This window comes from Bombus bifarius, unplaced genomic scaffold, assembly GCF_011952205.1.
Source record: "Bombus bifarius isolate JDL3187 unplaced genomic scaffold, Bbif_JDL3187 scf7180000007980, whole genome shotgun sequence".
Lineage (NCBI taxonomy): Eukaryota > Metazoa > Arthropoda > Insecta > Hymenoptera > Apidae > Bombus > Bombus bifarius.
The window spans coordinates 441803-469501 of record NW_022884365.1 but is presented as its reverse complement, the minus strand read 5'-3'; the positions used below and the strand labels follow the sequence as shown (position 1 = coordinate 469501).

Here is a 27699-nt window from a genome sequence, read left to right as displayed (position 1 = left end):
CATAAAAGTTTGGTGACTACGTGTTTCATAAAAGCCAAGGATTTTCTAAAATGTCAATTTGGAATTGTCCTGTTACTTTAGAAAATTTTTTTATCAGACCGCTTATCGAAATAAAAGAATGTTATTTATAGATAGACGGCATGGACTATCCGAATTAGGACTAAAATCAACAAAAGGTTCTGTAAAAATGTAATTGAGAAGATATTCAAAATTTTTGACCGACCATGTATAAAGCTAACAATATTTGTATAAGTTGGACGAACAAAGTGGAAGCATTACGTAATTCTATGTAATTTGCGTAGAAACTTAGCGAGGAGAGAATGTTGTTTTCGAATTTTAATCTTACCGAGGTTTATACGAAAATGTGCATTTAAATGGTATAATTATCCAGAATTTAATTTTATCAATTACATATTTAAATAAATATAATGGACATACAAGCGATTGTTAGAAAAGATTCAAAGTATTCAAGATGTTAAGACGTTAAAAATATTGTGTTTTGCAAATTGTTGCTTTATTATTATTATAATTTATGGCTTTAGAGAAATTTGTGCTTTATTTTAAACTCTGATTTATTTTGATCTTTTTAATAGATAAATTATAGCATAACAAGGATTACAGAAAGAGTATGAAGTGGAAAAGATTTTCTGAGGATATATTCATTTTCTTGGTTAAAGTATATTATGTTTTTGCTTTGCCGAGTTAAATGCTGTTCAGCATGCAAGCTGAATTTTGGACCTTCTAAATGTGTTAAAATATTTTACGGGAGAAATATAATAAATATAGTACCTACTTCGTTAAATCCCTTGTTCCTGTAAAAAGATACTCTCCCTTTTGTTGCTACATTTTCAGTTCATAGATTCATATATAAACACGTTAAATACAACAACGAGTTAAAATATTTTAATTATTCTGATTATAGAGTCTTAATCATGCAGGTTTTAATTTCATACACTTTTTATAAATTTTTAAATAGTTTTGCTCTGATTTATTTTTATAGATTTTTAATTATTTCTTGTTCTAAAATTTAAACAAAGCTAAAATAACAGAGTCATGCAACAACGTAGAGAAGTAACTTTTAATACATGATAAATAATGATAATTAATAATATCAGAGTATTAATGGTATCAAGAGTCTTCATATTTCAAATTTTAAATTTTAAAGTTTCAAATTCGGAGGAAAAATTGCTTAAAGACTATAAGAACGCAACCTATTTTTCTGGCACGCGTAACGGAGTTTGTTAGAGGGAATTTTCTTTTTGCGCTTTTTCATTCGTTTGTTATCAGCAAGCAAGCTGCAAGTTTATCACGCGATCCTAGATGTGGTTTTTTCAAGAGGAGGCGTCTAATATCTGCGTGACTCGATTCGAAGCGCGTTATTCTGATATAAATTACAGCCACGTAACTCCACTTCCACGGACCTTCGTGACATTTTTACTTTTGAAGAAGCGAGATCATAGATACGGTCAAATTGTTGGTTCGTTCATTAGATACCACGGTGATTGTGAGTTAAGTAATATACTTTTGCTACTAATTGTAAATAAAAGTAACTTTGTTTTAAATCTCATATAAATGGTATTACAACTAAAAATACAGCAATTGCTAGGAAAACTATTCTATTAGAATTATTAGAACTACTCTTATATAGAATATTCTATTATTATATAGAACTATTCTATAGAAAAACTAATTCTATTTGACTTTTCCTTATATGGAATATATCGTGGATGGTGATATAATATTTTCAAAAGTTCGTGTTTTTTAATTAGATATTTTTTAAAATTAAATTTTGCTTGGCATCAGATAAATCCTTCTAACTGGATTAAATTACCTCTGAATAATAAAAATCTTAGTACGGTTGGAAAAATTATATAAACGTGAAACGTGGAAAGAGGGACTGTACGAAATATATTTTATGTAGATCTTTATCTATTTACATCTATAATTAAGGTATAAAGGTATATTCGTTTTTGCACTTTCTTTCGTCGTTCCATTAATTTTTTAAATTTTTACGCCAGATATAAACAATAAAAGTTAGAGGAGAAGTTTGAAAATTATAGCACGATGAATTCTTTTTCTCCGTCATTTCTTTCCTTTTTCATAGATAAATTTTCGTACGTTTCAGTAGTTTCCAGCTTTAATTAATAATTTATAACTTAGCTATAATAAGAAAAGTAGAAGACTAGCGGCCGAAGTTCCTCAAAGTCAAGAAAATAAATTTGACACCAAAGAACTTTGATAACCACCGTATTAAAAGAAATCGGCTTTGCCGGAACGTATTAAAGCTGAAAGCCATTAAAGAAATTAAGCGAACCGTTGCATTCGTTGAGGTATTTCTGAAAACTTTTAATAGTGGGTTTGATTAAAACTAGATAAGAGGCTGCATATCGGATTTAGCGATCATGAAACGACCTTAACAATACATTTTTTAAGGAAAAGATATGAGATGCGTTTCGGTAGCACTATTTCATTTGTAAATCAAATTAGCAGCGATTATTAAATGTTCCAGGATATATAATAAAATCATAGAGCCATAAAATCTGTCAAACATCGTTGAATATTTACGTATGCTATTTTATATCAATGTCTTTCAACTTAAGAAAGACATAATGTAACATTATATTATATAAATAGATTTATATAAATAGACAAAGTATGTTTATGTATTTATGAGAAATTTAAGTGTGTTAAAATAAACAGAACATACATGTAATATGCAAAGAGATCTAAAATAAAGTATTCATTATAATAATCTGAATTTACATAAACATTACATAAAAATAAATAGCGAAGAAGAAAACTGTTTCATTGCTGTCAAATGCATATTTAAATTGCTCTAAATATAATTACTCTCGCAACAAATATCAGAAGGAACTTTAAGGAAAAATTTCTGAGATAAAAATAAAGTTTCAAATGCCTTCTTCTTCCTAAAAGACATATCGTGATAGTTAGCAATAATGTAATTATTAAATCTCTCTCTTTCCCTCTCCCTCTCTCATTCTGTGTTCTAACTACGAAAGTACAATTGATAAATAAGAAGTGTTGAAGTGGTTACCACTTCTAAGAAAACTCTACATCTGGTCTTTTTTGGTTTTCTCAAGCACTGAAGCCATCGACAGCGCGTAGACAAAAGACTGCGACGAAGTCAGGCCATAAACAGTAGACAGGCGACGTTGGCTTCGGGGTTTTCAGTTATTAGGTAACACAGCTAGCGTGCGGATCTGGACCAGCTCAAATTGTATTTTTACTTATTACACTTCTATTTAAATATATTTTCTACCTTACAATTTATCCACGTGTTTTCTCTGTTTACACACCGAATAACCTCAACAAGAAGAACCAAAATTTTTTTTGTCTAAGATGTTGACTTCCTAAAGAACTAGAGGTTTCATTTTACACTCTCGATGCATTTTGCCATAAGAAGCTATCCTCTGCCTGATTGTACTATCCTTTCGCCTCTATATTCGAAATCATTTTTAGCAAGCAATTTTCATGTTCAGTCGATCGTAAACCAAAACGTTCCCCTCGACTACTCGGAGAACGGTTCCTTCCCACGAAATGTCGAGCAGCTCACAAAATTCATGACACGAAAACGTGTAAGGATACAGTGGCCCGTTCGTAACGAACGTACAGAACAACATGCAAGTTCTTGGTGTGTAATTTTTCGATGAAAGCAATAATCTTTGGCGAACCACTAGTGCTCACGCACACCTGGTGCTTTTTGCCCGTCTTTTTTTCGTCATAGTTCGACGACGAACTGTCTGGATCGGGATCGACGGGTTCCTATTGTGACGTCGACTGTGCCGTTATTTTTTATCCCGTCCTTTTTTTATCTCGAGCTCTTAATTTATCGAGGGCATTGACGTAGGAGTCGGAGGAGTGTAAAATCACTCAACGTGATGCGATGCTATTACCTGAGGGGCCGCCGTCTCTCGAAGAGCAGAGACGCAAAAGTAGTGATGCAATACACAACGATATCCACGGAATATACACTCTCAGCGCAGTCTTCGTTGTCGTCGATTCCTTGGTCGATGCCGAACGACAAGGGCTTCTACCCTCGTGTAATCTTAGATGATGGAAAATTGAATAATTAGCGTTGTCGAGGAAATATAAAGTGGTGGATAGTTAAATGGCTTATAGTTGCTTCGACAAAGAAAATGTTGGTTAATGTTTTAATCAAATTTTAAGTGTGTTTGTTTATAGGATATTTGGATTTTTAAGATGTGGTTCGTTTATTACGAAAGAAGATGTCTCACCGATACATTGAGAGTCAACATTATATTAACGTAACATTTCATTTCCAAATTTTTCTTACTTGGTCTTCTTTCAGTTAATTAATAGAATCTTTTTAACATTCTGATTACGAAGATCTAAGGGTATACTCAATATTTTTTCATTACCATTTCTTCTTTCGTCTAGATCTTATAATCTTACAGGTTTCAAGAAATTATCGTATTCGTGGGACTATCACGGTCTATTTCTTCCTTAAATTATGGAACTCTATTTTTTATCCCTGTTTGGCGTATTGCACTTTTACAAGCATTTACATGATGTCTATTCCACTTTATTACACTTTTTGTATCCTGACAAAGCAATAAGTGAATTACTTCATTTACATTTTCCAATATCGCTACCTACGTTTACGTTCGACGAAGCGATTATATCCATCCTGATAATATTAATCGCGATGCTAAAGTAATTCCGTTAACAGATTCTTCACATTGAATTCGAAGAACCGCGAAAGTAAATATAGAACAAATATTGTGTAATTGTTGTTCAGATACAAAAACTAACGAGGAATCTTTATCACTCCCTCAAGTACTCGAGTCTTTAATGAATATTCTGCTTCGCAAAGTAACCATAACTATTTATTCTTTTCCGTCCTTCACTCTTTCCTCCTTTGCGATTGTTCTTACAATCTGTATGAAGAGAAAACGAAGGGTTCGTTTACATGTAACACTGTGCGTAATTAAACCCTCTTGTATCTCTACCATCCGAAACTTTGTTGGAAGGGTACGCGTCTGAAAGTTTCATTTCATTTCTGAATTGCTTCATTTCTGTCTCTTTCTTTTTAATAAAACAGTCCACTTTATGTTCTTGCATATTTCTATTTTTCTTCCTAATTCGACATTTTTCGTCATAACGCATTCAGCGCTATTACAATTTTTTTAAAAAAGATCATCTCACATCAACAAGATTTTTCACTTTAAGCGATAATTTTCATTTTAACACACTTCTTATCGCTTCATATATCTTCTTAATCTTCCCATCGAAACTCATAAACTTGGAAGCAAAATAACTGCATCGACACTATTTAGAATCTAAATTGCGAGTAAGATAATTGTTCGTCGTACGTTAATGACAGTTTTAGGAAAAATAATGCGCAAGCTTTCTCATCGTTTAGTATCACGCTATTTATGTTGTAGTATTATTAAATATTTGAATTTAAAATACTTAGGACGCGGAAGGTTTCTGTTCGATGCGCGACTCGTACTATTTCGATAAACTTGCATGGCCGTGTTTAATTCCGAGAACTCCGGCGGCTGTTGTTTACATTTTATTAAAGTGAAACGTTTAAATAGTCTCGTTGTGGTTGTTTGCATTTTTTCCAATTGTGCCGTTCCAATCGAAAATGAATGGTGTACACTGGCGATTGCGAGGAAGCTTTATATACAGCGCGAACGTAATATTTAGCAGCGTTAGCTATTGATTTCTTTTCAAATATAAAAATACTCGCATCGATATTATAAATATCAGCTTCCTCTATGATCGATAAAAATCTCAGATTGCAGTGAAATAGCTTGATTAACGTTAATATCGCGTTTCATTTAAACAGAATTAGCGCCGATATTTCTTCCTGTTCAAATATTAGTATCATAAATTATACATTTTGCGTCGAGTGGAAATATATACCCCGAAGAAATATATACTTGATCCATTGGATTTATACGCATTCCTAGTCGATAGATTGTTAAATGTATTCATTAGATATGCATGATGCGCGGTGGATATTTTCGTGGCTATCAAGTAGATTAGGTAGACTTCTGTAAGTTAGCCGATTTCGTGTCTCACGAGCAGAGTTCATTCTTTCCTTTTGTTTCTGAAAATAGGTCGCTTATATTGGAATGGAAGGCTTGTAGGAGAAGGATGCAAACGCGAAACACCAGTCATGCATTAAAGGATGAAAGAATTTCAAGCTATCGCTGGTGTATTGTCTCGACGATAAATTTCGTTTGAGCTTCCATGTAACTAATGGTTCATCGATCATTTTAATACTGCCAATATAACCTTTTATAGTCGTGACACGATTGTAGGATATCGAATACTTTTAATATTTTGAATTGACGTGCTTAAGTTTTCCGGAATTAGTACGGAACTCGATAACGATGACATAAATTTTATTATAACGAAACAAGAACAACGATCTTCAATAACGATTTAATAATGAAATGAAACTATGAAAATATTCACAGAATCATATATGTTTGTATATATTTGATTTCTTAATGAATATTTTACGTAAACATATATCACAACCATTGAAATAGTCGAATTGGACATTAGAGATTTTTTACAACTGGGATCGTTTAGTATTAGAACCCCTCCAGTTCAGGGAACCTTTTGGCATCAGGGTCTGTACGGTCCCAGGGACCATTTCTCGGAGAATCTGAACCCTGTTATTAGAATTCTCCTAAAACAGTCAAAGTATCTAATTCATAATTTTTCACAGGAACGTTTATAGTACAGTTTGGAAAATTTGAATGATTCTTTGTAAACAATATGCGCGTAAGGACTCGTTTCATTTATGCCATCTTGTACCAATGTTACAATCTGATTCTCAAGTTATTTTTCCACAAACTTTGTACTCTAATCGTCGGTAGTTCTAGCGTTATTAACCCTACACTCTATGTACTTTTCAGACTGGGTGTTTCTGTATCTCAGGAAATGGTGTTATTTCTGGAATTGCAGGCTAGATATAAATGTCTTTAGGGTCTTGGTGTCTTTGGAGTGTAGGAAATCCTGACGTCTCTGCAATTCTAGAACATCGGTGATTCTATCTTCTAATTGAGCTTGGGCGTTATACCAACCATTGTCCGGAGGATATTAGTACGCACAGCATTGCATGAATCCGTGTATTGGTTACTGGTACGTCTTGAGGCGTGTGCGTTTGCCAACTTCTACGTGAAAACTTCTACATCACATTTCAATGTCCTCAGGATATGGTCTTCATTAATATCATCTTTTTCCTTTAATATCTTTGTACTTGAGATATTGAGTACTTGACTATTTGAGATCATGAAAGTACTTGGAGGTTTCTTATAAGGAACTTTTATGAATGTATTATGCGTGTTGTATAGTACTTTTGAAATTTGATTAATACCGCGATGAGATACGATTATAATCCATAGATTGACTAAGTTTCAACCAACTCGAAAATATATAAAAAACATTGATTGCAAACGTATACTTGGTAAAAAATTAGTATAAAACGCAAATAATTCTCGCGTATAAATTGATCGCTTAATTACTTTTATCTCTACCACAAAGTGTATGTTTGCGATAAATGACTCGTAACTTTCATCTACATTTTATGTATATTCGAAGCTTGTTCCAAACCTTAGGAATAATCATAAGGTCCGAGGTCTCATTATGATGCTAATGAAATTTCAAAGCGTTTTGCATAAAATACACGACATATCCATAAAATGTTGTTATGGGAAATATTTAAATACTTTTGTGAGCCGCTGTACATACATTGTATATTACACGCGATAGGCGGATTTCTTTTACATTAATTCAATACGTTCCACGTTTTCTCCACATTTCATTCTTGTTTTTGACATTCATTAATATACCTTACCATTACACGAAATTGCGCGATAAAAATTCCAATCTTGTTTTCCACAATATTCTGCATATATCATCGCCGATGTACAAAAATGGATCGCGTTTCGTTACACGAGCGCATCTTAACTGTGCCTTATACCCAATAGGGATTTCTTTAATGTAAAAAATAGATCCCAAGGGGCCTTTCTCTGAAAACGATCTTATCGATTGTTTTGCGGTTCGTTCGACATTTTTTGTGCTTTTAAAACGTTCCCTTAACCGCGTTGAATTGCCTATCCAGCCATGAATTATACGTTGGTCGTGTTCTAAATCGTGCCTGCCTTTGCATAAATTGATTTGTACCACTTGAGATAATAATTGCAATGCGAGCAACGGCGCGCGAGAAAGTGCCCGAGTCGTTTAACGATAACAAGAAAAACAAAGAGATTATGCCACGTAGTATTAATGTTGATGTTCTATGAAGGAACGGCACGAATTTCACGACACAAAGGCGTGGACTGTTAAACTGCAGGATTTGTGGCTATGCGGAAACTGTAATGCGGCCATCAATATCGGGCGTGTTTCGCAGTACAATGTTATTGTTGATTATCTCTATGTTTATAATACGTACGCACCGTTTGTAATATTACGTCTCGTTATTGCGTTATGTACACGTAGACGAATTAAGCAAATTGTTCACTGTGAAATAGGTCTTTCGCTAGTCGTTAATTAATACTCGATAGATATACGCGTATACAATGCAGTTGCTGCAAATATTTCTACATCCTATTGATTTTGCTCTGTGGCATAAACGACCTATTCCAAAGACAGAATAGTTTAAATAACGCACAGCTGGCGTAAATAATTATATTACACTACATACAGTCTTATCATGTACATCTTTTCGTTCCTTGGGAATATTTATATCTAGTTCTCCTCTTAAAGCTATAGTTCACGTATTTTCTAAATTTATAGTACAGAATGTTTTCTAATTGTATGGAATGTCTTTTCATTTTCGAGAAATGAGATTACATTTATTTTTTACAATTATCTCTTTCACTATATTTTCTTAAGCCTATATCACTGCCAGATAAAATGTCCTATTCAAAATATTCTCATTTTCCAAGATACGTTGAAATATTTGCTTCTCCGTGTTTTTATCGTTTAAATGAATATGTATTATACAGAGAAGGGAAGAAAAATAAAGATGGGAGAAAAGAAAAAGAAATAAAATTTCAGTTTTCTCGAATATTTAGAGACGGTGGATAGCATTTTTGAACTAAGTAAGGCATAGTTTATATATTTAAATAATTTTCATCGTCTTGAATATTCCTTTCTTATTGTTAAAATGTTCTTGTATTTAAAACAAATTGGGATTACAATTGTTTCATTGCTTTTTGCCAACAATACTAGCACATTAAGTCTTGAATAAATCTATATATTAAAACGACCAATATGCTTCATAAAATTCATCTCAAATATTTTTTCTTTACGTTAATCTATTAAAGAGAAAGAGTATAATTTTCTAATGGTTTCAATTATGCGAGGCTGTCTGACGTGTTAAGTTACAGGCGTTGATCGATTCCATAGGGTTTCAAGTGAATTCGCGAATGAAACGAGGATGAATCGATTAACTCGACCTTGTCTGTTCACCCGACTAAGAGCCTCGAAAACGAGTCACCTGATGAGCCATATACGAAGATATATCTTCGTCCGCCAGACGAGTCGTCTCCCCAACCACGAGAATGTATTTAGAAAAATATCACGATGCACTTAGGATCTTACTGCTTGCATTTTTACTTCGAAATCGAATCATTACTTTCGACGATGTAGAACGACAGCTTCGTTGAACTTAAATCTCGGTTCGTTTCTCATTTTGTCGACTCGTTTTTCGAGTATTCGTAACGAGAGATGTGTAGCCTGCTCTTAAAGTAGATCCAATGGTCCGCTTATTAAAGTACGTCGCTTCTTTCCACCAAAGATGTTCTCCAAAGAAGTAGGACAACTTCCTCTCAAACAGCAACCAAACAATTCTTCCAATTGTACGGTTACAAGCATTTACGATATAGAACGATACGTTAACAATAGAACGATATGTTAATATGACTGTTCCTTGTTATTCAGCAGCTTTGCTCACAGGTGAACCGATGTGCAGAGAAAGAAATATGCCAGCAGGGAGTGACGGAGAGGCGGGGTTGGGGTGAACGAGAAGCGAAACGGAGCAAAGGGGTGGAAAAGAGAAAAAAGAGCTCAGAAATGAGATAGAGGGTAGAAGCGGAGCGAGGAAAGAGAGACTCGTTGGTTGGGGTGGGAAAGAGGAGATGGAAAAGGGTGGAAGGAGTAGATGTGGGGACGGAGAGAGGGGCAGATTTGACCCTGCTTGTGCACCTGGATAGGAGGCTGTAATCAATACCACAGAAAGCGCGCGCTGCGCCAGGCTCACCCCTTATCTGTTCGCCTACCGATACCTGAATAACAACCGTACAGGTTCTGCACGGGCGCATCTCGAAATCTTTTTTCGCCACCCCTTTTCAAACGATGCCACCAGTGAACCGTGGCCTCGTGGTTTTCAACCGACACGTTCTGCGCCTACCCTTGACGAATTCTTATGAAAAATTCCTGCATTTCGTGCAGCTCGTTACGCCGCACCGCTGCCGCGTGTCGATATATATCCCGGAGTCTTTAAACTTGCACATGGAATTTCATCGTCGTAGCGTCTCGCTTTATTTATACGCGAACGAAGGAGATCCCTTTTCTTTCGCGGCGAAGAAAGATTTTCCAGGATTTGTCGGTACATCGGTGGAAATCTTCGATGGTAATAATTCGTTCGAGGTGTTGGTCTCTTCGTTCTTTTGGCTATTTATACGAAAGTATTCGAAGACTTGTGGAGATATCTTACGAATATATTACATATACGTCTTGTACAAAACATTTTGAAATTTCATTGGAACTATAATGAAACCCGACTGCCATGAATGTATTGGTATTGGAAATATTTATAGTAAGAGTACAATTTCGAAGAAATTACAGAATGGTATTTAAACCATCGTTTATTTAATGGGGAAATTTTTAACCATTATTATACGTTTAAAATAGGTGTTCGTGGTCTTCCTACGAGTGAAAATTTCGATGTATCACTCGTGTTGCTTGTTGCTAAGGTGATAAAACATTGAACCTATGATCTACCGTTGATTATGAACGAAAACATTAGTATTTTTAGCTTTATTTCTGTATGAACTGTAGTAGGAAATTTGAAGACAAGATGGACAAGGTGACGAAGGTGAATTTTCAACGGGAATTCTCCGGAGGAGTTTTAGTACTGCGAAGTAGCTCTCTTTTGCTCGAGGCTCAAAGACGACTGGTCGCTCTCTCATTGTCTTCCAAGACTTTTCTACTTTTCTCTGTACCCTTTTCGTTTCGCGAACGTAGCAAACTGAACAAATGTTTTTTTTTTCTCTTTGGAAGTTTACTTGTTGAAACACCTGTTATATTATGGAATTTTTTAAGCGATACAATATGCAAGCCTGAAGGATAAAAGTTTTATGTAATTGAAACATAATTGGGTTCGTAATGTTACGTACAATTTTGTACGGGCACGTGTTTTTTCGAGTATTAGAAAATTATCTTAAATTAGAAATTAAAAATTAGAAATTTAAATACATTTATTTATTTATCTTACATCTAAGAATTCAACTCTTTTGAAGTATTTGTAAAAATTAACTGTAAAAGAAAATTACTGAACCATTTTCTGGGGTAGAAGTTTCAGTATTTTATCTAATAAAATTATACTATTTAGCAAGATGAATGTGTGTTGCAATTCAAGAGTTGCTTGGATTCTTTTTTAATGTATTTTTTGTCATCTTGCAATTATATGAACGAACAGTAAATTACTAGTCGAAGACAAATTAAAAGATTTAGCAAAGCTTGGTGGGGAAGAAGAGACAATCGCGAGAATCAACTGCGACTAAACCGCAAGTGGTCTAATTGCAAGCAGGCTTGGCTCTAGTAATCGAGGGGTGGGAACGTCACATTACACGTGTAGATAATGCATCGTCCATGCAAATTCGTATGTCGCGTGTTTAACGTTTATCCTTCAGCCGACCCGATCCAAGAGGGTTCTGACCGTTTGCCCACCTATCAACCTTTGTAACTCTGTCAACTTTAATTGGATCGTGGCCTTCGGTGGCTCGATTCTTCGTAATTTATGTGCATCGTGCGTACGAAAAATTAATTGTCCCGTGACTCGATTTAAGACGTTTCTAGTGATTCATTGGCTTTAGAAACGTAGATGGTCAAGACGTTGGAACGACATATGAGATATGGCTTTTATTTTTTGGTATTTTAGAGCAGCCTTGCGTTCACAGCGTGCACGATTTATATTTTGACGTTCAAACAATATGAACTTTTTTTATTCCAATGGAAATTTTCAGATATATGAAAGATTAAAATTGTAGGGATTTTACAGGTTGCCTGTCTTCCATGTGATGAGAAGGCAATGTCTTGGTGAAAATAAAAAAATATATATAGAGCAGTATAGATATTAAATAATTTTAACTGATTCAATACAATAATACGACAAAATTTTTCAGCAAGAAAACAGAACTTTCACTCTCAATCACATTCATCTACTAATTGCACTTACGCACTTTCTATAATATATACTTACATCTGTTCATGTTCTCTTTTCTCATTTTGCGACTTTCCATTTAATCTGCACGAAGTATACGGACTACAGACATCTCCTCGATGCATTCGATCACGTTCATCTTGAACCATACATCATTCTTCCACGCCTTCGTCTCAAGTCTAACATTCGAAGCTCAGTCTCTCGCTATAAATATTCACAAATTTCTACATAGTTGCACTGTTCGATACACGTATAAATTGAAAAAAAAAAGGATACAAATAAAGGATTATTGGGTAGATTTTTTTATCAGTAAAAAGGTATTCCGTGTAACAGTCGAATATTTGTTTGAAATAATTTCGATATTTTATTCAAACCGAATTGACGTACTCTTCACTCTCTATCGTTACATTTACACCGTATACTTACCATTATCGTTTGTCCATAAAGCTGTCATTTTTTCTCGTAGAACGATAGCTCGTAGATCTCGTCTTACGCTTTTATTTCGTTCCGCGAATAATAACATATCCTTTCGTAGCTCGGCGAAGGAATCGTTGAAAATTTCAATATCGCAGGGCACGCGCTGTCGCAAGCAAATATTAATCCTTGGGAACATTGAGAACGCCGTGGAACTTTACGATCGATAATTTATTTCTGATTATAGATACAATATACATCGTAGGCTAGACGAAACACTTAATAAGTATATTTTTAGCCTATCTATAAGTGGTACGGCGTGTCCGAGAACGCAAAAGAAGTTTTGTCGTTAGATGTAAAACAGATGTGAAAGTCGTTTCGTTTTTTTCATTTTTTGTTCGTTTTGTTCCATGTTGATCGCCGTGCCCTAGATTGGCAGTCGATTGGTGTTAACTTAAAAACCTAAAGTGGATGTACAAGTGAATCGAGTCTTCTTTTCGATTCGCGTCGAGTGCGACGTTATATTCTAGCTTACATCGTTTTTCCTTCGTTACATTTAAAGTGAACGCTCGTGTCGATCGAGTCTCGATTAATTGAAGTAATTCGACAATATTTACACGCTCGCACGCACACGTACACACGCTCGTTCGCTCGCTCGCTCTCTTTTTTTCTCTTTTTTGTTCGATTCTTACACTCGAAAGCGGCTCACGTGGTATGAACTGGCAGCCGGACGAAATTCATACAATGCGGTCGCTTTTTATTCGATTTATTGGCTATTCAAGGTATATATGATAGAGGACTAGCCTGTCAGTGTTGTCACAGCACTGACAGCAAACTGGAATACACGTTTCAGGGGTAATACGTGTTTCGATGTTCTCCGGATAACAAGCGTGTTGCTCCGCAAATCCCTGCTTTGCTAATCGAAATCATTTCGAGGTCCAAGGGGAACAAATACGGATAGAAAGGATGAACATATTATACTCGAAGGGGTACACCGTGAACGCAGGTTAATGATATGCAACGCGAAGCGAGTGCGGTGTAATAAACGATACAAAAGGGCATGCCAGATGTAAAACAACGAGTAACAAAATGCAAACGGACCCATATTTCGAGTAGGTACCAGTGATCAATGCTTTCCTGATATTCGGTCGGAAGCGTTGCAACATCGACACGAGATGAATAATTACGAATGAAATGCGGGCAGATTGATATTGATATCGCAGTCCATTAATCGAGGACAGAATAATACGAGCCGTTTTGTTCCAGTCATATTCGAATGGATCGATGGCGCTTATTAGTCTCACGTGCATAGACGTAATCTCGAGTAGTAACGATAGGTTCATCGATAATTTTTCACGAAGAATTGTTCTTTTCGATTAGAGGAAACTTAACGATCACGGAAAACAATTTTTAGCGAGAACGCGGCTACATTAGAGGGAACTTTTAGAAAATGTTCGAAGGGCCAATTCCGCTTGTACGAACCGTGTCGATGAGCAATAATATACAGACTCTCCTTTCCTCGTTTTCCCTCGTTTATTCGCATTTTATTCCTATTTTCTCGCGTTTCATTCGTTTCTCATCTCTATGCACTTTCCCTGCCGCCTTCCCCTCTCTTTCTAACGAAACGAACGGCTCCATTGAACGAATTAAGCCCGTCTCTCACCACGCCTTCTTACCTTCTATAATCTTTCCAATCAAGCTTCTTAATTTCTCGAATAAACTTCATTTTTACCCGGCTCTCTCGCTCTACTTACTTACATATTCACAATTAGAAGTCTATTCGTGCCGCGGGGAGAAGCGTCGCAGATTCGAGAGTGGAAACTTTACGACTTAATTTCCTTTTCATCGCGCGATGATCCATTATTCCCTCGAAATCTGCGAAAGTTTTTCCGTGAATCGCGGTCCGAGACCACTTGGATTCAGTCCGTAGCCTTCTCTATGCCATTTTTATCCTCTCTCTCCCTCTCTCTCTCTCTCTCTCTCTCTTCCACCCTCCCTGTTCGTTTTGACGTGCGACGCCAGCTCTAACGACTATTTACACGTACCCGTTCTCGCTCGGAGCGCACACGCTCGAACATATGTTGTCCTTTTGCCTCCTTTCCCTCGCACGATGCGGCCGTTTGTTTGTCGTAGAAAGAAACGCAAACGTTTTCCGCAGCTCGACAGCAATCGCTGTATCATAAATCGTAACACCGCACGGGTATGAATTTTAATGGCAAACGGAGACTCGGTGGACGATACTCCAATTTAATTTTTGTAAAACTAACAACCCAACTGACGGTTTTTCCCATTGAAGACCGGAGGAATTTCGCCATTTTTTCAGCAATTATTTACAACGATTTACGCTCCACTGATATTTATGGTCTTAAAAGTCAACATTAATGTTCTCGGCAATTTTGCATACGCACTCTCGCGCATAAATATTGGAACACTTGCTAACCTGATTAGACTGCGCATATCTATACAAATTTTCATTTTTATCGACACGGTTAATGAAATAGAACTCGAACAGAGGCTATAACGAGTTCTTTACTTTCGATGTTTGATGATCTTCGTATTTAAATCTACATATACCTGAAACTAAACTGCAGTGACGGCCGTGTATGTACCTAAAGTTTCTCAGGAGATTGACAAAATATCTCAATATCTTTCGAATCGCGAAATTTTATAATCTCGATGTAAATAATTACCAAAAATTCATCTTTTTGTGTCCACCTTCTTCGTAGTACTCGAAAATCCAACAGTATCGGCGCAAGAAAATAATATATGTACGATCGAAAACATGACCGAGAAACGAAAGCAAGGCAAACTGGCTCGTAAGAGAGCCGCGAACATTTTCCTTTCGTAGTCAGTGTGACAAATGAAACACCGCGAGAGTGCGAGAGGTTTTATTCATACGGTGTGCCCCGTTATGAGCGCGACTTTCGAATATTTTTGACTTTACCGGCCTGCTAGAAATAGTCGGCCGTCACTACCTGTTGTATGATACAGCTTTTGCGAAGGATTTAGAAAAGCCACAATCACAGACACGCGTTTTGTTCTCCCTTTTCCTTTCTTCCACGCTCTTTCTTTCTTTTGTTTTTTCATATTTTTCCGAGGAAAACGCTCATAATGACGTACACATACTCACACACGCACACATACACACGCGCGTGCACACGAGTAGTAACGATCGGTATACGGGTAAATATATATTCACAGTTCTCCCGATACGGTTCCAATTAAGTGTCTCTCTCACTTTGTCCTTCCTTCTTTTTTCTTGTCTTTTGCTTTTCTTTTTTTTTCTCTCCCTTTTGTATTTTTTTACACTGACTAGGCGATAACGTTACAACGACAGTAATGTTGTGTTACAATTAGTTTACGGGTGTATAGTTTTACGCATATCGATATAATGTGTAGACGTAATTCTTTTACACTCGATTTGTCAAACTACCAGAGCTCTTATGTTACATGATGATTATATCGTGAGACGACGCACCATTTATCTTTTTCGACGTTGATAGGTGATTACAGTCGGTTCCTTCACTTTCTTTTCCACGTTCACGCCAAATTCTCCCATAGTTTCTTTTCTATCTTTTTTCTTCTCCTTTCGTTTAACGATTACAATAATAACTGTCGTCGGTTGGTCAAAATATACATATACAGCGTATCGTACAAAACGAATCGTAGTGTAACAGTCATGCGGCATGTCGTCGTCGTTAGATATTGTCTAAGCGAACTAAACAACTAAACGGTATTTTCATACATATTTACATCCGAGGAAGGTACACTGATCGTTAATCATCGTCGATTAATCAGACTAGTTTAGAAACTCGTCGATACGAATCGGCTGAAGTGATGAAAAGGCAATCCTATTGTCTCCTCTCTTTTCAACCCTTTCACGGATAAAATCTTTTCTTTTTTTTAATTAATCGAACATATACAAAATTTCTCTTATCAGTAAGTTTCTCTTATAAGTAACGACTACGATATTTTTTTCCCTTTGAAGTAACGTTCAGATGAATTTATCAAAATTCGTGTATACATTTTTTTTTTCATATCTTAACTTCATTTTTACTATACTTTTCTTTCTTGCGCGAAAGGGTCGAGAACACTCCAATGCACAGCAGAGTACGATTTCCACGACGATTTGCGAAGTTAGGAAGAGAGTTATACGGCCCGCCGTTGACCCTTTACGTTTCACACATACGCAAATAACACCGTCGATTCAAGTATGTATCACTTGGTGTCAATTTAACCCCGGGACACAGCCGATGATAAATTGTTTCGAGTTCTTGTATACACTTGATCGCAATGTCGGAAACGCGTTCTCGTCTTTCCTTCTTCAGACAATTTCGCGCATTATCGTGAATGCTCGATCAATTAAACGTTTATTATTGAATACACGTTTCGTAGAAAATGTTTACAACGATCCCGTAAAAACGTAGAGCACGGTTATAGCGTGAAAGTCTGATTGGACGTTTGAATCGCGTGCGAATACGAATACGATGGAATTTTCAACGGTAACACAAGCGAAACGAGTTGCACCAAACGCATTGTAAATTCGCGATAAAATAGGCAAATTGCTTTCGATACCGGTGTACGGCGATGTTTGACGAATCTTCCGGTTGTTTCTCATTCGATGCACGATACGCCAAGCTTATAAAACGGCATGTAGATTTCTCTTGGTCGCTCGCGTGTCGCGGTGAATACTAATCCAGTTTGCAACGACACATTTGGCACACCGCTCCCCGTGATTTACCTATTGGAATTGCAAACCGAAATAGTATACACGAAAAATACATCCACGCCTCGCTCTAGATTGGCTACGATGATAAATGTGTTTCTGAACCCGGTATAATTTGTCTCTTTTCAGCCGTGACTGATTCTGTTACCTGCTTTTTTTTTCTAAAAGTTTGTGAATGTTATTGCGTGATATTATGCATGCCGTAGATAGAAGAATTTTCGAAGTTATGGTGTCATATATTATTTGGTGTGATCGAAGGATAAATAGTTGCAGTAAATGGTTACAGACGTTTATAGTCAGACATTTGAAGTTTGTAGGATCATATCATTAGTATTCGTGTAATGTAGTTGTCGATATATATTGACAATTGCAGTGTTTCGTTTAATGTAAGTTACTTAGTCGTCGAGTTAAGATTCCTTTGGTATGTCTGATTGGTTTAACTTATTTTGATTTATTAAGAAAGTTATATTAAAGGAAATATAAGATACGAATATAAATAACCGAGATAGGTTGTAAGAAAGGTTTGTGCATATAATTAACATGTTTGACAACACAATCTCTTAAATAAATTAATAATAATATAATCTTTCAATTGTCGAAAAGTCATATAAATTGAAACTAACTTGAAGATATTTCCTAGATTTTCGTCGGAATGAAATAAAGCTTGTCAATGTCTTTTTACTCCAAACTCGTAATAACATTTCTTTCAACGTTACTCATAAACGTCGAGAGAAAATTCATCGCGAATTACGTGATGCATACCGATGCAAATTACGTTTCTAGACCACGTTCACGTCTTTTTATTATGATTATGGAAGTTGTAAATTGAAATCTTGCTCGTTCATAAATAGCCATACATTTCAGGCAAACGTATACAGCAAAAATATCAAGATTAAATTGCTGTACGCTTCCATTACCTGAAATTTTCGAATACGTTGATTATTGGTTCTCAGCTTGTTTACGGTCTCAAATAAATTTTCTTTCAACTAAAATATGTTGGATATCGCTGTATGCATATGAAGGATAATATAGAAACAATTTAGAAATAAACAGAATTCGTTTTTCCAATTTACTAATCTCTAATAATCAGCCTTTTTGGTCTTTTTGATCCTAAGAAAAATGAAGTATAAGAATCGTATTATAGAAGCGATTCTTTTGAAAAATACTTAGTTTTACTGTTATTATAAAAATGAACATTGCTTGGTATATTTTTTAAAAGTCATGGTTGGAAGTTGTACGTGTTTTGATGAATGACGAGATATGTATCTTTTTGTTGAGCAAAAATAATTCATCGATTTTGCACACGTCCTAACATGCACGATAATGAAATAGAAGTTGGAGTTATAAGTTCCAAATTGCAAATTTGAAATTAATCGTCAATTAACGCGGTATGAAATTGCACACACCCCCCGGGTACAGTTAATGCATTATCGATCTCATGCGTCGCATCATCTGATACACTGTTCTTTATGTCAGATACACGTAATAAGATCAAACCTGTAATTAGCTTTTGGTTATCGTAACAAAAGTAATAATCAAAAATATTTTGCAATCGTAGTTTACGTGGTTTAATATTTTATTTCCGAATATATTCTCTAAGATAGTTCTCTAAGATAGTAATTTATTATTTGTTATTTTCCGCATAATAATTTCTATGAGAAGAAATCATTTTAAGCAGCTAATTTAATGAGATTCAAAGTTACGAGCGGTTAGAAAACAATTTTCAGAATATACACAGTATAAACAATAAACTACTTAGATAAATGTTTTTTAGTTTGAAGGCAATGAAATATAAAATTATAAAACCACTGGTATTCTATTTAGTTATTTTTTATGTTTAAATAGTTTTGATTAATTATAAATCATCTTTAATTTCCTGCTATAAATCTATTGAAATGAATTTTCAGGAAGACACAAACGTAGAAAAACGATCGTTAAAATCTGTCTCGCGTTCGTTATTCCCTGTTGTGCACGACGACAGAGTAATAGTCAACTGGCTATGGTTCCCGCAGCTTGCCAACACTATTTGTGATTATTTTTCAGGCCGTGACAAAAGACAAATATGTACATATTTCTTTAGCGATATCTTCATTTCTCGGGGAATAAATGACGTGGCGAGCGTGATGTAGCTATGGTCGTTAAAGCAAGACGAGTACTATCCTTCTCTTTATGGACAGACGTCTTCTCATTTTCCTACGTTCTTTTTTTCCCATCTTTATCTACGCTCCCTTTGTACGATGTAAAACACATTTTCGAATCTTTTTCGTTTCCAGTTCACTTTTAATCTGGGTCGCTTACCCTTCGTTTTAACTTCTTTTAATAAAAAAGGAAAAAGTAGACGGTATGAAAAAAAGGGTTGAGAAATAAAAAATATCGGAAAGAAAAGCAGAATATTTCGATAGCGAATCGAATAGAAATAGGTTACACGCAGGCATGAATCACTGTCAAAATTTCTCTCCTCCGTGCAGATCCGTATTTTCGTTTCTATTTTCGCTAAATGGTTCTTCGCGTCAGCTGATCGTGCGCACACGTTGCACGCTGAACGATGTGGAAGCTTCTACGACCGTTTACGAAAATAAGTAGTAGACGGTTAGTGTCGCGTTAACGAGAAACGATCAATAAGGTCGGGCTCGGGTATTATCTTTGTTTATCCAAGCAACTGTCCTTTCGTATATTTTCCTTTTTCCTTTCGCCGGTTTCCCGTCCGAGCTTTTCCTTCGGTATTTATCGCCGGCAGAAATAAACGTTATTTTTAGTGTCACCGGCACGACCATGGAAATAACAATACCGAGCCACGAACGCTTTCAATATAATCTACACCGGTTGCTGGTTTCCCGTATAACCTGGAAATTACACGGGCACAAAAGTTTAGATGCATTTGTATGATACACGGTAGTTTATATAATTGTGACCCGACCATTTCTCCGCCACTGTCGTGGCAATGATTAAAACGTTCGCATTCATAATTCAGACCGGCAAAATCCTATGAATTTTTATTCCAACGCTTGTGAATCGTGGCGAATACTGCGAGAACTGACCATCGCGTCGTTAAATGAAGAAGTCCGAGATATATATCCTCTCCTTTGGGCAGAGACGTCTTTTCATGGTCGCCTGCTTCTTCTGATTCTTCTTTTGCAACGGCTCTTTCTTTCTGTACACATGCATTACATGCATATATGTATATATACACGTGCCTCTTTGCACGACGATATGTATATATATATATATATATATTTATACTTTCCGAGCAAGTAAAATAACGATGTTTGTTAGGGAGTTCAACGTCAAAAAGCAAATATTTTCATTTAGCTTCGAGTAAAACAGATTTAGTTCTCAATTAAAGCAGATTTTCCCGACACTGAAAGAAGGGACAGAGTGCTGGACTTGCACGGCAGATATTGTTTCGTTTCGTATTCATGGAAACTATTCGTGATATTCGTAAAAAGGGGAACGCGGATGGAAATATCGATAAATTTCTCTTGCATGTCGCGCAGTCATTTTATTTCGACATCACTATTTGATCTACACCTTTCCTTTTGGTACGTTCTCTTGTATTGAAGGAGAAGTAAGTTCCTTTTTGCTATTAAATTATCGCAAAATACAGCGATGCCAATACTCGACTGCAATTATTGCAATTAGAATTTTATCAACGAGCGAAATTTACGAAGATTATAGGGATGAAAAATTTTCCGACGTGGTGAAATTTTATGGATAATTTTCTGTATTTTCTCTTCAACATATTGTTCGTACGATAATGATAATGAAGAATAATGTCAGTTATTTCCAGGACGTCTTTCTTAGAATAAAATATTACTAAATAACAAACGATAGCCATTCATTAATTTATGCCAGTGATGTAACATTATATCTAACGCGATGAAACGAGAATAATAGCGCCTTATCGTAACGTAATATTTTATAACGCCACGAGCTTTTGTATTGCACCACGGCGCACTTTATCGCGTCGCGTCGTCCTTTTAGCCATCGTAACAAAGATATAATTTCGAGGGACATGAATTTCCATAGTCATAAATTATTCCTAAACGCGGTTAACAGGTATCAAGAGCTAACGAGTTTATCCGAAACTGAAGTACGACTACATCCAGTAAAATAGTATAGTAATATTAATGATTTATGACCATTTAATATTTCGTAATTTCATAAATCAAATCTTAACCCACGACTAGCTGTTAATTAGCTCCGGAATTAATTCGAAATGGAGTATACCACGATATCAATCTATCAGGTACCATCGGTATACAGATGTATAATGCACTTTCGTATTAAATCGGAAATTAAATTTCAATTTCTACTTGTTTGTTCTTGTCAATTCTTTTCGTATGTTTTTTATTTTTATTTCGATAATTCCTTAAGAGAAAGTCGTATGGAGACATAATTTTTTAAATATTTATGAACCTTTGGATGATGTTGAAGCAGATAGTCTATTAATAATCGATAAATATTGAAGGATCAAACATAATCAGCGATATTGAACCAGAAACCAAACTTAAGGCTACAATTAAAATAATATTTCGTCACAATATATTACCACTAATAGGAAACAAAAAAGAAAGATTTAAAGAATCATCCATAAATCATCTACTTTCAATCTCACGTTCGAAAGAAGGGAAGCAAAACTATTTTACAAATAATTCTAAAATGTTTATTCACGTTAAATGTATCGAGTCATCCTTTAATGTTAGTACTACAATGGATGAGCGATCGTGAAAGCAGAGAGCAACGGTCAGGTAGCGATTCCGATCGGTCAGCGTTTAATCGTCCGTAATTCGAGCGTTTCTGGGAAGGTATGTCTGCGTGTGTACACTAGTGTGCAGATGTACGCGCGAGCACACGAATTTCTGTGGCGATACATGAGCACAGTATGCAATGCAGGCGTCTCCACTCAAGGGCCGAGGGTGGAGAACCTCGGCGTGAACATTATGCGGTGCACCTCGCGTTTAGCTTGATAAATGGCGGCGGAGCAGCGGCGAATGCCGGCGTTGTTGCAGCCGCCACCGCCGTCTTTGCCCCTGTTTCCTATGTTCTTTCTTTTTTTTTTCGTCTCTTTCTCTTTCTTTCTTTCTCTGTCTGTCTATCTGTCCGTCTCTCTCTCGTTCCCTTCCTTCAACCTTTATTTTTCACCCGTTTCACGTTCTCTTTTCCCTCGATGCTTTTTTCCGTTCCTTCCCCCCTTTTGTGGTGAAATCGTCCGATTTTCAGGTAGGAAAAAAAATTTACCGCAATCGCGCGCGATCCAACAGCACACCATGAAACGGAAGAGGTAAGAACAAGCCAAAATCAAGCTCGAACCAGCAATCATTATTTCTCGCGAGGTTCACATGATATCGTGGACGTTATGGAGATGCGATTATATTCGCGTAGTCAGCAGGGAAACGTTCTTACATGTAATCAACCCGCTGCATTATGACCCAGGCAAAGTTTTTTAATCACGTTTGTTCACCAGTAGATATTACTCGACCTTCGTTTCGTTGGCTAGGTCCTCGGATTAAAATATTCGCCACGGTTCCTGTTCATTCGTTATTCATAGTTTTTCTCGCTCTTTCTTCTTCGTTTTTATACTTATTCCGATAATTTGATTGCATATGAAGAGCAAGAACATACAATCTCGAGAAGAGCGTAAGTCCATTTTCGTTTAATTTCCTCGTACCGAATAATTTGTTAGATTCACAGGTAGAAATTTCTTAGAAACAGCTAATGGATCTATGAAATTATATAAACAACAGGATAACGAATCGTTTTGTGTATTACAAATAAAATAAATTATCACAGCTTTACCTGTTGGTAAATATAATAGAATAATTATAATATAACAAATATATTATGAAATTGTAGAGGAACGGATAATTTGTGCTTCCGTAGGATAAACTTTGATACAAAACCGATTAGTTGACGTTTCCCTGTTTTGTATGAGCTTCAACGACAGAAAGAACCGATCGTTTTTATCGAGCCTGTTTCACCCATTAAACCGCCATTAAATTTAATTTATTCGCTTAAGAAGATATTTTGCATCGAATTTATTATTCTCCAATTGCGTTACAAACGATTGGCTACGGACGTACTTAAGAAACGGCATTTCCAATTTATTTTGCATTTCTTTCGTATCGACGGCTGATCGTTCGTTTCCATTATTGCGGGAGAAAAGATCCCACCTAAAAGGTCAATATATAAAATCGTGTCGAGTATAAAAGCGTTCGAGATTTATTATCGGCTCGGATTTCATACGTAATTGTTGTATACATATTTGCAATTGACGATTGTTCTGCAATTCAGTCAGATTTCAATCCGCGTGTGCACTTTCTCGTCCAAAGAACGATGGAAGATTAAAATTATCGAATCGACGTGGAAAAAAATTCAATTTCTCAAACATTCGCGATATTATTTCTGAAACGTTCGCGACGTTAGTATCGCTCGTATGATTGATATGTGGATAGAGTAATGCAATCTTTCGAGAAATACTGATATCGATGCACGATTACTACGATAGTTATATCGTATTTATTTTTATTGCATTTTGTTCGAATATCGTTCATCGTTGTTGGCAGTGGAGGGATTGAACGCATCGTCGAATATGAATGTTCCGGAGTTTTAAAGATCAAATCGAATCGAGAATGCATAAAATCATCTTTTATGTGTGTCCGCATTTACACAGAGAAGACCACCAACCGTTTGCTCTAATTAATCCGTCGTGCATTTCAGAAACCGAAGAGGATTATTTTGGTAATTGGAAAGCATTCGAAGACAATTTCATTTGTAGAATGATATTCGAAAAACCAGGAACTTGGAATTAACGATTAAAAACGTTTGTTACATAAATATTTGAAAAGCTCTTGGTAACGTTGTTGTCTCTAAAATTACATGCTTTTAAAAGTTTTATAACAATCCATGAATAAATGTTCGTTTGACCTAACTTTTTCTCAGGCTAAATCCTAGGTGAATGGATTTAAATAAATTTTTATTTGCTACGAGGAACAACGTTGTTATCCCGTGAGTGACACGGATTATGACGGATGCTATTATACCAAATTCCATTTCGAAGTTGAACTTTTGCTCGGCGATGATGAATAGCCAGCTCGTGAAGGGAGCAAATTAGGAAAGTTAATTCGACCGCGTGCATCCTATTCGTTCACGTTCTGCCAATCGATTAGACAAATACGTTCATAGCAGTTTTTTTAACGCGTCTTATACCTTCTATCGAGTGTTCCATCCGTTCCATTTTGCTTCGGTCTATTACTCCTTGGCCCCGTTCGCTTCTCTTCTTTTTTCTTTTGCTCTGCTCTATGCGATCGATTCCTCGAATCGACTTTCTCGACACAACCGTCGACGATTTTTTTAAAACCAGGAACAATGAAAATGCGAGTTCGCAGTTTCGAGCATTACCGTACGAGAAAAGACGCACGTTGCAATTGAGTTTTGAAATAAATTGTTCGGAAACTATCATTCGGCTTGGGTATGAAAAAAAAAGACGCGATATTGATCTACGTTTCACGCTCGTGAAAAAAAATAAAATTTATACTCTCGTTAAAATTGCATGAATATTCTGCATTATATTGGATATTCTGCATGATACTTCAATTTCGTTCTGGTGAGATTATTACGGTATAAATTACAACGTTTCGATCAGATTGATCAATTTACCAAATAAAACATCTTCTCCCAGGATTAGCTATTAAAATATTTACCCATCGTATCGACGGTGCAGTGGGTTAACGAGATAACATTTCAAAGTATTTAATGCCGTATTACAGAGAGATAAAATAATTACATCTGCGTGTATTTATATAAATATGACGATACCAAAAAGAAGATAAAAATGAGTCCATTAATAGCATAAAATAAATTTTTCATAACCATCGAACAATACATCGATTCATTCTACTGTTAATTTATTTTTTGGGAACTTGGCGGGTATTTTTTTCATGCAATAAGCCAACGACACATTCGGTTCGGCGTTTTAACAGGCGTTTTATTTTGTGGTGTGTAAGTACACCGTCCGCATTAATCGATTTGCGTGAAACGTCAGTTTTGCCATACGGTGGAAATTTGCTCGTGGTGGTGTATGTGTGTGTGTATCGGTCGCCGAAGTAAATAAACTTATTATGATCGAGTCGTGATAACGGTAAATTAATTGCTCGGTCGCAGTCGAGTTTCGCCAGCGTGCGTCAGCCTGTGAAATTCATTCGTTACGCTTAATCGTATACTGACTTCCGTTCCACGTAACACGTGGATCGCGATCATGCTCGTGTCTCGTAAATTAGACCGCCTTACATGTGACCGGTTGGCGTTGAAAGCAACCGAGCGAGAAAGAGACGACGTAAATAGATGACACGTAAGAGAAACGACTGAATAGAACGTGATGTTGGTGAAACGAATGAAAAGTAGAGTAGATGAATCCGTTAGAAAAAACGTGTGAGTTCGAGAAGTTGATTCTTACATGACTAGAATTCTTATCGAGAGAGATCCTCTTTTTCTTTTTTTGTAATTTTATTTTTTTTTTTAGTTTCATTCGTCGCACGAGAGATCACCAACTCGTTGTTTCCATCGAAAGCGTATCGCGTATAAATATCGACGTAACGAGGGCTTCAGTTCCGGAACTAAGTGGTGCTGAGCGATTTCAGCGTGGAGGCCGCGAGTTTGGACGCGATTATAGGCGGATCGAACTTGGCCATTAGCTTTTCGATCTTAACCATTTCGATCTTTAACGATCTTTCGATCGTCCTTCTGCCTAACAGATATCGATATTAGTGTACAGCATCGCGATACCCTGGATGCGATCAAAATTACGGTTGCGTGGCAACGATTCACCCTTTTCGATCCGACGACGTACGAAAACGAATCCGTCGGTCTATGACTCACATAGCTTTCTCTTTTTGTACTTTCTCTTTTTCACTCGTCTACCTTCTATCTTCCCCTTTTCGTATCTACGCACTTTTCAAACGCAAGGAAAGACGATCTTTGATACTCCGATTCACTCTTGTCCCGATGTTTGTTCCGTTCTGTGTCTTCCTCTCGATCGCTGATTCTTTGTCTTTCACCGTTTCAGTTCGCTGCTCCGTTTTACGGCTGCTTCGAGCTTTTTCATTCCGCGACCCACTGTCAAGACAACGTTATTCTCGTGTCAAGAGCTATTACGTAGCGTAGTGCGTGTTCGTTCTCGATTACGATCAGTCACTTGGTTGCGTCGTCGAAACGTTGCCGCATCGTCGCTCTCGACGTCGTAGTTCGTTTCAGATCGCGCGCATACGGAACCCGCGACGCCACGTTACGTTTCGGGCCAACTCTCGCGCTTTCACAGGGCTGTCACGTAATTCTCGCATCAGTTCGTCTCGAACTTTGAAACTTTTAACAGCGTCGACGAGGTCGCGTATTGACTGTCGACGTGACGCAAACGTTCGCATACACTATTTCATCGACGTACCGGCGTCGTGGTTAGGTGTTCGCTGGATCACTGCACCACCGCACCGTGCGATTTCCGGTTGCACGAACGCGCGTACTTTCCTCGATGGGGCAGCGATCGACCCCTGATCGTTGGATCTCACGGCGGAAGTCTTTCGTTTACCGTTCGTCCACGCGAAGAAAGAAGGGGAATAGCGTTTCCGGAATAAAACGGTTAGTAAAGCAGCAGACACAGACAGAGCAGAAGGGAGTAGAGCCTCGGTTGCTTGGCTTGACCGCCGTGCTGCATTGCCGCGGGATACTCTCCTGAAACAGAGGACAACACTTAAATTTTCTGAAGGCACCGCATCTCGCGATACGACTAGTAATACGTTGTCAAAGTATATTGGCTGGGATCTGCTGTTCGCGACATAAAGATGTATACGGTCGAAGTCGACGAAGTTTCAGGGTGTACTTTAATTCCATCTAGTCGAGCTAATTACGATGGCAAACTGACTTTGTTACTAAGGCCGTGAAGCCATCGTGTTAACGTTCCTACATTCGGATACTTCCTCATGCATATGTAGATACACTACATACGCGCACACGTCTGTACGTTTAGTCTACACATTTAGTCGTTTCAATGGTGCGTCACGTACAAATACGCTGAAGTGTGCAAACATCAGTTGCAATCGTGTTGGTGTTTTACACG

The 27699-nt window shown here is 36.7% G+C and overlaps 2 protein-coding genes across 7 annotated transcripts in view; one reads left to right on the top strand and one right to left on the bottom strand.

Annotated features, from left to right (window-relative positions):
- LOC117204776 (myelin expression factor 2-like) overlaps positions 1-27699 on the top strand; it is a 92307-nt gene that overhangs the window by 11575 nt on the left and 53033 nt on the right. The window lies entirely within an intron of this gene.
- Positions 13081-27699, bottom strand: part of LOC117204777 (lachesin-like) — a 186313-nt gene continuing 171694 nt past the window's right edge. For 2 of the 4 annotated variants that reach the window (XM_033442506.1, XM_033442508.1), the window contains exon 5: positions 13081-27314. In XM_033442506.1, the coding sequence (XP_033298397.1) occupies positions 27223-27314 (92 nt within the window). In that variant the 3' untranslated portion in view covers positions 13081-27222. The remainder of the gene's footprint in view (positions 27315-27699) is intronic. The other 2 variants (XM_033442507.1, XM_033442509.1) reach the window with 1 other exon arrangement.